Here is a 12,335-nt window from a genome sequence, read left to right as displayed (position 1 = left end):
TTTAACAATAACCCTTTCCAAACATGTGGAAAATATGTAAAATAGATTTTAAAATATAATCATTACTTTGATTAAAATATATAACTGTACTTCTTTTGATATGGGGGGGCTGCAACACAGCATCTACACTATGTACAAGGCCTGGAGCAAGCATCTGAACGGGTACCAGTGCCAGTGTCCATGTCTCACTGTCCCACGGGTGTGCCCATGCACTTTGGCTTCACAATAAAACCTTCTGCACTCTGTACATAGAGATTGTGCAAAAGGTGGAAATTTAGGGGGTTTTCATACAGATGCAAGTCATGTGCTAATTTAGCACATCTGTAAACTATGCTCATTCCATTGAATCAAAGTGGCAGCATTATGGTTTTGTCATGCAGGTATGTACACATGCAATTTGGGTACTACACAGGTTCAAGCACACATAACAAATATATAGATAAATAGAAAACTGGAAGATTATTAAACAATATCATTGTGTTACAGGACCCACCCACCCCAGCAGCAAAAGCCTCTTCTGAAGACTTGTTTAACACTCCTTTGTAAATCTCAGATTCTCGCGAGCAAAGGCAACCACAATGCACCTCTCCAGCGAAAGCTTTGTCCCTATTAAGCACACTTGTCATGTGTTTTCCTCTTACCTTCCCAGCGTTTTCATCAGGGTTGTAAACACGTTACATTCAAATTTCAGAACATAAACAACTAAAACAAATAGATGAAGCAGAAACAAGGCAACATGCCAAAGTATATTTTTTTTCTCTTTTAAGTGTGATTCTCTATGATTTTCATGAAAATGTACTTATTGAACAACCTTTCAGTACACAAGCAACTAAACAGCGTGTTAAAGGAGAGGGCCTATACAGGTCATGTAATAACCATGAAGGCCAGACACACAGGGCATTATTGCTATTAAAACCCCTTACGGGGAAAATAATGGTAAAAACGATTTTGTTTTTACAAATCCTCATGTTTTTGGCATTAACGCCATATAGATGTCAATGGCAGGTCTGCCATTCAGACACAATTTGGATCTTCTGATGAAGAATCGCATGGCTGGTCAGATGACGGAATGTCCATTCTGTTCTTCCAGCCCTATTGTCTTCAAGTTCTAATCATGGGTTTTATGTACATTTTTAATATGGAATGCTTTGTGTAGATACATGGAATTCCACCAATGCTGCTTTGTGCATTTTTTTTTCCACTACAAGTGGTATACATAAATAAACATTACCTTTTTATCGTGCACCCTGCTTGCATTAAGTATAGTTTTTTTTTTTTGTTTTTATATTTTTTTCTTCATTTCTTTTTGACCTCATATATTTTATCTTAGGGAACAACATATTTCCCTTCTCACATGCATGCATAAAGGGTTTGTACACAGATTTTTGCATTTTTGTAAAGTTTTAAAGACTAAAAATGCATTTACTGTTGCATGGGCAGAATCCTTTCCACCACTTGTGACGGTATGCCAATATACACATTTCTCCTTGGAGTTACATGGAGGGGTTTATACATATATACACACGCACACACACCTCTCGTCTATATAAATCTTTCGCATATGCTTGTGTTCTTCTGTTCTTATTGGTGCAAATCCACTGCGCCTTGCATCTTCAAAAAGAAAAACAAAAATAGTAATTCACTATAAAGTCTCTTGAGCATGACATATTTGCCCTGTTTACAGTTCCATGGCTCATTTATCAGTTAATCAGATAAATACTGTTGACTTGGGAAGCTTTTTTTTTTTTGTCTTTTTTTTTTTTAAGGTCTCTCCCACCTATGGAAAATCCCAGAAACATGTAAAAAATAAAATGATAAAACCAGTACAGAGAAGGGATTGCAAGTGTACATTCATGCAGGAACATGGTTGGTTGGAGTCTTTTCTTAGCTTGTCTTTCTTTTCCAAACGGAAGCGGCTTGATGGCAATTAAAATTCTGCCACATTCTCATTTCCAGAGCTGCCTGGTCCATGAGCATCTGTTGCTGGCCTCCAAGAATTAAAACATCTTCAATGAGCCAGGCCACAGGTATAACTTTTTCCATGATTATGAATTATTACTTTGATTTTGCAATGCCTTCTTCAGCTAAAGGGATGTCTCCAAGCTATGTATAGGGCTCCCAGGACTGGAAGAGGTAGCTGATTTGCTTGTATCTGTTGTGAGATTGATCCCACTATCAATGGCGTTGTTGTTCTTGTTTGGTGAAGGGGGCTGGCTGGAGTTTTGCTTCAGGGCAGGATCTTCCTCCAGGTCAGTGTCATCAATAAGAGGGATATGAGGCTGTGAGTCTTCAATCTTAAACTCTGGATGGGTCATGAAGTTGTGTATGGAAGTTCGAGAGTCCGGTTTTTCTAAACCTTCATAGAGAGAGCTACGGAATGCCTTCACGACGCGGATCTGTATTTAGGGGAAGGGTGGAAGGGAGTAAGGAAGAAATAAAACAGATACGTGTCATGTGATATTTATCATTCATATCCTAGAATAAAAAAGAGGTAAGAGAAGAAATGTTTTAAGATTTTTGTTTTAAATACACAGCAGAAGATGGTTAAGGAAGAACAGGCATCCGAAATGTTTGCATGTTAGGTTAAATGAAAGAAAAGGCAGCTCAGTGTTGTCCTAGTTATGTTCCCTTGTGAAAAACCGTTTGAACAGTAATTACAAAAAAGGACACAGATAAAGTTTTAAAAGAAACAAAACATCATCCATGTTCCAGAGTCATACTGAAAGATAACCCCTTAAAAAGGGCCAAGAATTTAACCTCCCTTTTTTTGGTGAGGTAGAAAAAAATAATTAGGCCAGTGTCATTTAGATGAGAAAAATGTTTCTTCCATAGATTTCCTTTAAGATAAACCATGATCTGAATTTTTCTCATCGAATTGCATGAGGCCCAATATGCATTTTTGTTATTGCATAACTAATAAACTTAACTATGAAATAGAATTTGGGAATAATAATAATAAAAGAAGAAGGGCAACAATTTACAAATACAACAATAAAAAAAAATGACACAATAAAACTGCAGACGAGAATAGCTCAGAACAACACTGGCATGGTTAGGTGGAAAAGATACATGACAAATAAGAGAAATGTGGCCTTCTTTTATCATGTGGCTGCTCCATAGGAGATCATTCTGATAGTAACACCACCTAAGTAGCTGAATTATTATCATAATGTCTATGTTTCCTTGAGATCCTGGGGAGTAGAAGAAAACATTTTCAGTAGTTACTGTACATTAATAGAGGACATTTGTCTTTTGGGATGATCAGAAGTATTGTGGATACAATGCTACTATACTATTCAGTAAAAGACAAATATGCAGCATTGTGTCACCATGCTACACCCAAGAGACTAATTTATCAAATTTCAAACTGGGAATCCTGAAGGTTTCCTGCAGCATTCCCACTGCTTTGATCTGGCTGGGAATTTTTAGGCTATAAATTTGAATATGGATCAGTATTGGTATTTGTCATAGCCCAAGCCTTCAGGACTGTTTATCCCAAACCAACCATAATAAGGATTTGGAATGCTGAATTCCATTAAAAGCTACAGCAAATATTAATTTTTATTCAAGTGAATTTGAACAATATCAAATTGATCAAACCTGTTTCCCTAGAAGAGCAATTGTGCTTTCCAGGAATATCCGTAAAACTTGAGCAATAACATAATGCATCGCTCCAATTCATTATGGTTTGATTGTGTAATAATTAATGATCATTGCGGATCAATCAGAACAGGTTGATCGCTCCATAAAGACCTTGGTAAATAAGCTGTGAGAGTCTGGACTGTTAAAGACGCAATATAACTTACCTTCACCACATTTAATTGAGTTTGAATTTGTACATTTACTACTCTAAAGTCATTAATGAACAGTAGCAAAATGTAAAGCTTTGAAACTAACATTATACTAATAGTTGGATGTACTCAGATTTCTGTAAATGAAACAGAATTACCTTACTGCAGTTTTCAAAATAATGTTTCGTTATTAGTAAAAGGACATTAAAACATTCAAAGAATTTGGAATCATAATTATAATTGGCAGTGCCCATTAGCTTTGTTAAGTTCTCTGTGATCTCCATGAAGTAACCTTTATAGAAAAAGCAGCAGAAGGACACACACACACACAGATTTATATATCATGAAAATAAGAATAATGGCTCCAAACAAAAATGAATATGTACAGCAGCCACAAGAAGACATATAACAAACACATGCTATGCCACACAAAAGGGTCACAGTTACCACAAAAAACACAAAAAAAACTGGCACACCATGGGAAACTCGAAGGCCTGGATAATGTGAAACATTCAATGTTTCATTATGTCATTTGTAATTACTGCAGCTATGTTTCTGTCAAATGCATCATGCAGAGAGAGTAAACACTTGAGTATAAGCCCAAAGTTCAATCAACCAACTTTCACTTGTATTTCTGAAGCCAAAGTTTCTACATTCTGCCTACCTTTTTTAGGCACTTGTCTATGTGAAGTGTTCAAACCTAATGTTATTGCTTAGTAGATCAGTAGATTCCCAAAGTCTTTGTAATATTAAATTATGGAGTAGGAGTCATTTCAATAGCTACAGCATGTGAGGCTGATAGCCAGATGTCTAATCACAAAGAAAATTCAGATGTAGCACTTTGAGAACCAATACTTTAAATATGTTACAGTTCGAATATAATAAAATGGCTTGCAACACCTACACTCTTCTGTTTAATAGAATAAATGTATACATTTCTGAACTCCTTAAGGTGATCAAATGTACAGAATTGCTAGAACTATGCCTTGCTAAGGCAATGTATTTAAAGATATCTGTGATACTGTAATATACAGTGGTGCATGGCACTCTGAATTAACTATTAGAAATATAATAACTTTTAATCTTTTTCAAGTTCAGCATTTTGTTGAGTTGAGTGATCACTGGAAACCACCTTTCATATGGCTCATTTTTTTCTTACTGATGTTATTAGTAAATAACTTCATTTTCATTTCTCTAAAAGAGCTTTGGCATAGAGTGGCCATATAGAGCAGATATTGGGTGGAAAACTTGACTGTTCTGATATCTGATCAGGTTTGTTCATATACTAATTGGGATTTGTGGTATATACCATTAGCTGAAAGCAACATTGGTCTGGCCCCCGTTTCCTAAAGGACAACAATTTAAAGCCACCACATTGAAGGCCAAAGTTCAACGTGTTTGGTTATCTGGCCAAACAAGTGTATCTTTCAATGTATAGCTAAATGTAGCATACCTGCCTACAAGCAAAAATTGATAAAGGAGGAAAGAGAAAAGGAAAACTAGCTATATGTTAGTTTTAAGGTGTATATAGGACTTAATCTCTCCCAAATATTTTTTAGAGGAGCTTCCACAAAACAGAGACGCTGTGACAATGACAGACAAGGATGGACAGGCACCTGCACTAACTGGAGAAGACAGCACAGATTTGGACAAGGGTTCTACAAGACAAACATGGAGAGGATACTAGAGCTGCCGTGCTTTAGAGGAAACTTCTTCTCGACAGCTGTAACAAACAACCATGGTAAGATCTTCATCCGCTTTCCATTTCCTAGCCCTGCAAGTTAGATTTATAATACTGGCAGTGGTGGTACAGAACAGGGGAAAAAATGCAGTCAGTGTGTACTTCAAATAACTTTGTGATTAAATATAATTCCTCAACAATCACGGTAGAGTTGAATTCCAGGAGTACCTTATCTCTTATGGTATGCAGACATTTTATGGCTGTAATTTTCTACGGTTCCCTTTTTTTTTTATTTTAATTTGCTTTATTTTCTTCTGCAATAAAATACCAATAGTTCCTTATCTGGAAGTGGAAGTTAAATCAATTCTCATGAAACTTCCTCATTTATAAAGTTTGCTGGTGAGGCTTAAACAACCTCCTTCTTCATCATATAGCGACCTGACTACTGCTACTAACTAAAAATGGCTAAAAGACTGGGTGAAGTCTGGGTTTCAAAAGCAACTAAGCCAAAAACTAAGTAAAAGACAGTATTGGCTTTTGGTTGAAAATATATTATACTAGGGATTGGTTTGGGATTTGGACAAATCTGAGCTATTTTTTGCAGGATTTGGACAAATCCAAGACCCTGCCTTTGCACGCGCACCTGCACACGAGACTGCATCTTCAGAAACTTCTGCTTCCAGGTTCAGTATTCGCCCAAATGCATACCAGTGATTCAGGGGTTTGGCCGAATACTGAATTACCAAGTTCTGTACATCCCTATATTTTACACTATTCCTAACCCAAAAAAGTGGTATTTATGTAAATCTATAGCTACAAAATATGATTTTCTTTTACATGCTGTAAATAATGTTACCACCGGATACAAGATCAAACTGTATGATCTTCTGCATGCCTGTGGCTTAATGAGTGATTAGGCAGTGCAAACTTTGGAAATACACTGGACTAACTGATAATTGTACTTGGCATGTGTTTTGGTCATTGGTCAACCAGAAACGATACAGGCCAGCACATCCACCCTTTAGAGATGGATAGCCATTATCTCTAGCCTCAATAATATAGTTAGCTGTATTTCTCAATATTCACACATACCATCACTTAGGTATCTATCTGAAGAGTTCCCGTCCATGTTTATAGGGCATTTTCCCTGGTTGTCATTTTAAATATCTAGTCTGTAGAGTCATTTATTTAGGTGTCAAACACTGACAGTAAGAACGAAATTCAAGCAGCAAAACTAGCATATCTCAGTCTGCAGGACCAAGCTTTGTTGCCCAACTTAAACAAATCCCATCTGAAAGCAGTAGGTGTTGCTAGACGAAGTTAAGTGGTATCTTAAAAAAAATCAAATTAAATTACAACCATTAAAAAATAGTTTTCATACTATTTTTACCAAAATGTTAAAGCTTCCAAAGAAAGAACCAGAACCAAGGTACTTTTCATCATGTGTGCTGCTTTCAACCTATACAATAGATACTTATGTCATGGCTCCACTGTTGGCAGTTTTTGGGCATATACTCGAATGTTTACCCTGGCTTCGCCAAGACGAAACCTTGTGATTGAAATCACATTCACTACAGGCTCAAGGTTAAAGACTCACAACCTCTTTTTATTTCACTCTCTCGCTAAACCTTTGGTCCAGTGATCTCTAGCCCTCTGAGAAAAACAAACAGAACGGAAGAGGTTCAGATGGAGAGCAGAGCAGTATAAAAAGAAATGTAAATTGCTGGCTGCTATACCCAAAAATATATTGGGCAATGGATATTATCATTAATTTTAAGTATAAATAAATGTATATAATTCCCAAGAGATGCCAACTGCATTGCGTGAGTAGTGTCTAGTAACCAGATATCATGTGTGTACCACAAAAGTTACATATGTATTGGAAAAAGATGATTTGGTCACAGTAGTGCAATATCTTTAGAATCAAACATGCAAAAGTTATTTGTGATAGAAGACTTTTTGTTAGTAATTGTGTGAAATTAAATGTGTGTAAGCTGTATGTTAAAATTAACAAATACTGACACAGATACTGGGACAAACATAGCACACTTTACTTGTACCATGGGCATATCGTAATGATGTACCACCTTTTCTCTAGCATCTCAGCCTAAAGAAAGATGCATGCACACCATTGTGGCAAGTAATGACTGCTACATTGGTAATGCAACTCTTACTATCACTTTTATCACTTAAATTATGGGGCAGTTCCAAACTTTCAAACTTTGACTGCAGTGTGTTGAGACTGCAGAGGAGGAGCTGACAGAAGAGGTGGGGTATCTATAGTCATCAAGTAAGTAATGCATCTTTGAAAGATCTCAAACATTTACATGTTTAATAAAAACTGTTCTCTATTAAGCACCATGGATTTCCAGCAATTCCTTGAACTTAGTCTTCCATACCAAACCTGATTCCTAATTCCTCTCCAAACCAAACCTGGTTGCTCACTCTCTAAACCAAACATGATTTGTTCTTCTCCAAACCAACCCTGATAAAACCTTATCTAAATCAAACTTGAATGTTTCTTCTTTAAACAAAGCCTGACTGCTCCCTCACTAAGTAAGCAACCAAATAAAACTAAAATATTTTCCTGATTTTCTTTGCATTCCTGAATGCTCTGGTTGTTCCAGCAGATGCTGCAGTGATCTCATAATTCCACCCAAATGGCCAAGCTAGAAGCATTCCACAATCCTAAACATTAATGGAAAATGCAATGTTGAAGGTTTTTTTTATGAAGCTCCAATGTTTGGTCAAGATTTCAAGCGACAACTTTTATCTTTGGAAGTGTACAGTACTACTAACTTATGCGCAAGCATGTGCTAATGGCAAAGTAATGTAGAATAGTGATGATGGTAACTTTTTCCTTGATTTTGTGGTATGATCACTATAATTTTATTTAATAATTTATGGAATAAAGGAATTATTTAGCTTTCATTCTAGCATTAAGACTAAAGAAAAATCTAAATTCCCCCTATTAAAGCCTCACTAAACCTTTCTGAAACATGACAGCACTACTTTCCAGTAAATCTTAAGCCTTCTTGTAGCATGGCTGCACTACCAGTTTTCTAGGAGCTGGCCTCTACAGGAGATAATGTGACCATTCCAAAATAGTCTTTATATAAGTGGAACACTACAAGAATTAGGCTGTACAGAAACCGACCACCACAAGAACTAGGCTGTACAGAAACCGACCACCACAAGAACTAGGCTGTACAGAAACCGACCACCACAAGAACTAGGCTGTACAGAAACCGACCACCACAAGAACTAGGCTGTACAGAAACCGACCACCACAAGAACTAGGCTGTAAAGAAACCGACCACCACAAGAACTAGGCTGTACAGGAACTGATCAACACAAGAACTATGATGCAGAGGAAGCCACCACTACAAAAACTAGACCTTGCTTCTGCAACAACTAGCTTTTACAGAAACCACGGCATTGTTTCCCAGCAGAGTGCTGCCCAAATTAGTGAAGAGTGTATGGAGACAGTCTGAAGGCAAACCTGTGGCCTAGATAACTATTATGAAACTGTTTTTACATTTCTCTGACCTTGTGTTTCTTACCAAATAATGGACTTCATCTCTCAAGTGCTTTAATGTGAATAGCTTTTTCAGACAGTGGGGCTCATTTATCAACACTGGGCAAATTTGCCCGTGGGCAGTAACCCATAGCAACCAATCAGCGATTGCCTTTATTCAGCCTGCTGCAGGTAGAACAATGAAAGCAACAATTTGATTGGTTGCCATGGGTTACTGCCCATGGGCAAATTTGCTCAGTGTTGATAAATGACCCCCAGTGCTTCAACACTTTTCTTTGACTTAACCTCACAAACTCTATTACATACTATTGTAGTATTGATATAACAAATATTTACAGCCCTGTGGAGCAGTATACAAGGATTATGAACAGTAATTATATTTATTTCTTAACATAATATAGGCCTATTGTACACAGGCAAGTAAAAACTGCAGCAGTCCCTCCTACACCCATTTGCATTCATATGGCATTATAAAATGCCACTATCAATTGCTTGGAAATCTTTCCTTTTGGCAAAGAAAACCCTTAAAGTATCAGTACCTGCTATAATCAGTAAGTTTCCCTGCCGTATCAATGAATATCTAAACTGACACAATAAAACTTGCTGTGTGCCATTGGCTTAACTGAGCAATTGCCATGTTCAGAACCTGAACAAGAAAGAAGGGAACAAAACAACAATGACTGCTTCATACACTGCAACTGCTGCCTTCTAATTTGCAGACATCTTGGGGTACGTACAGATGCTGCACCTTTAAACCAACCACAGACGCTATAGCAGTTTAGCTTGAGAACACCAGATTTTTATGTTTAACTGCAAAGCCAACAAACTGAGTCAGGTTTTACACTGTCCTAAACTATTCTTAGCACAGATGTGGCAGTGGTAGAAATACCTGGAAAGAAGAAGGCAGTGGGTGAGGAAAAGTGATAATCCATAGAAAGATTGAGATTTGTGCTTTCTGGGTTTCCTGTAAGAATGCAGCACACAGAATAGAATGGAATGAAATTTAATTGAATTTCTGTATGGAGCAAAATAAAATAATAAAGGCCAAAGATGAGGGAGAGGAGCATCTGGTCAATACTTAGCTTCCTGTTGCAGAAATACATGCTCACCAGTGCTACTTGTACCTAAATATCTAAAGTTCTTTAGAGCCTTCTATCCCTTTGGTGTAACTGTTTGTGGAAATTAAATGCACTAATAATAAAATATAGTAAAATCAAGTCATGTTGTGTACAGATTTTACTTTCTATCATAGCTTACTATTCTCTAAAACACAGAAAACAGTGGTGTAACTCTGGACTGGCCGCCTCCAACCTCTGGACACATAAAATCATTCCCCTTCTCTCCTGCATCCTTGCACCGGGAACTGCCAAGTCTGCAATAGGACCCATGGGGGTGTAGGCCTGGGTGCAGTCACACCTCTTGGTAGTTATGCCACTGACTGAAAGGGCCAGTAACATTAAAAACAGGGTATATCTCTCCATCCTAGAAATATTTTTGGCAGCCACAGACTTATTTTATATAAGGGCACTGGCAAATGAGATTTATCAGCCTTGGTAAGTCGGCGCTACCATGGGTGACAAATTTTCTCAAAATGGCTGAACTATTTCAGAGTTCCTACATATAAAGTTTTTTTAAAAGTTTAGGGAAGCAGTACATTGTTCTTTGATGTATATAAAACCTATATGGGGCAAGAGAAGACTTTGAAAGCTTGAAAATAATGATCAAGAAGGATTTCAGACATTGCTGCAACTTAACTGCTATGTGTAGAATAAAGTTTGGTTTAGAAGAAAATGCCACCCAACAGGGCCTCCTTAAGGGAGGGGGTACAGGTGGCGCTCCAGAGACTTTAAAAATACACAAAGGTGAGAATAGCAAATTGTGAAGGGGCAGTTCTTTTGTTGATGTGTTTCAGGGTTTAGGTTGATATATGGCCTGGATGGATCAGGCTGTGACAATATGTGCATGGGGTATTTAAATATAATGGGTGTTTATATATGTGTGGCACAGTACTGGGGTTAATGTTTACACAGTGTTTGTGCGGGGTTCCCTGTAGGTGTGCCGGTTTCCTACCAACACAAACATAGTGGTAGGTAGGTATTAATAATACATGTCATAGAAAATTAGACTGTAAGCTCCACTGAGGGAATGATGTGGATGACTAAACAATGTGTTCTGGCAATGTATAATTCTAGAAGTAGAACAATATATATTTTAGCTATTTATTGCTGTCTTCTTTAGCTTTCCCTCTTGACTTACATTAAAATATAATAAAATGCAAGTGAATGAAACTTGTCTAGCCTACAGGGTGGAATGGCACTGAAAGGATAGAATGCCAATCGCCATGGCTGGGTGGATGTAGCTTGATTATCTGTGCTGAATTCCTTACAGGAAAGTGAAAATTGACAGCATAAGGGTGTTCCTGGGAAAGTTTATGGCGAGTTGGCATTTCTGTGGAGCTGAGGCATTAAGATGACACACTCACGCCCTGCCGCTGCAGCTGATGTGCTGGTAGGAGAAGAAAGAGCATTGGATAACGATACGTGACTAGGGCTAGAAATATTGGTTACATCCTGGTTCTGGCTTGTGGTAGAGGACTGTCTCCTCAGAGCACCCTGAAAGGAAGCGCCGCTCTTGAAAGTATTCACTACTTCAATCTGCAACGGAGGAGAGAATGAGACAAGTTTGTTCAGGGAACAAAAAAAAAACAGACTTAACAAAACTAGTGACAAAATAATAATCATAAATAAACCACATTAACCACAAAGACACAAAAAAAGGCACACGGACAGACAGAACAGCAGTGTGACAATAACAATATACACAATATACAGATGTGTATCCCATTGCTGCCTCCAGCATTGGTTACATGTTAGCTGAAGTAATTTGCTCAGATCTGTAGGGACACTGGTATCACGTTCAGTACATGATGCCCTACACAGACTTACTGCTCAGCAATTTCATATTCATCCAATGGGCTTTTCAGTAGAAGAGATATTTTACTCATCACTAAAATAAATACAAATCTGATATTTTTCATTTATTCTGAGCCTCTGTTTCTCTGCCCAACCTCATTATGAATTGCCCTGCCTCGTGAGAGTCATGGCAGTACAGACAAATTAAGAAATCACAGAATTAATGAGTTATTCGTGTATTAACCCACATGCAGTATTTGTCATTGGAAATGAACAGCGTGGAAAAACAACTGTCTGGCAACGGGGAATTGAACTACTGCAAAACCTAATAATTATATAGTTTATGTCTCTTTGTTGTTCTTCCCATGCTGTATTAACACAAAGTATGGTCATAGAGAACTACTGATAGGCCA

General features: G+C 37.5%; 1 protein-coding gene across 12 annotated transcripts in view; it reads right to left on the bottom strand.

The window, feature by feature from the left end:
- Positions 1-716: 716 nt before the first annotated feature.
- atp2b2 (ATPase plasma membrane Ca2+ transporting 2) overlaps positions 717-12,335 on the bottom strand; it is a 167,003-nt gene continuing 155,384 nt past the window's right edge. For 7 of the 12 annotated variants that reach the window (XM_002934230.5, XM_031901104.1, XM_031901103.1 and 4 more), the window contains one exon: positions 717-2,396. In XM_002934230.5, the coding sequence (XP_002934276.2) occupies positions 2,085-2,396 (312 nt within the window). In that variant the 3' untranslated portion in view covers positions 717-2,084. Of the gene's footprint in view, positions 2,397-7,072; positions 7,126-11,492; positions 11,665-12,335 lie in introns of all 12 variants that reach the window. The other 5 variants (XM_004913898.4, XM_031901106.1, XM_004913903.4 and 2 more) reach the window with 2 other exon arrangements.

The sequence above is a fragment of the Xenopus tropicalis genome, chromosome 4 (assembly GCF_000004195.4).
Source record: "Xenopus tropicalis strain Nigerian chromosome 4, UCB_Xtro_10.0, whole genome shotgun sequence".
In the NCBI taxonomy this organism is placed as follows: Eukaryota; Metazoa; Chordata; class Amphibia; order Anura; family Pipidae; genus Xenopus; species Xenopus tropicalis.
Note: the sequence above shows the minus strand (reverse complement) of the source record. Positions and strands in the feature narration are given on the sequence as shown.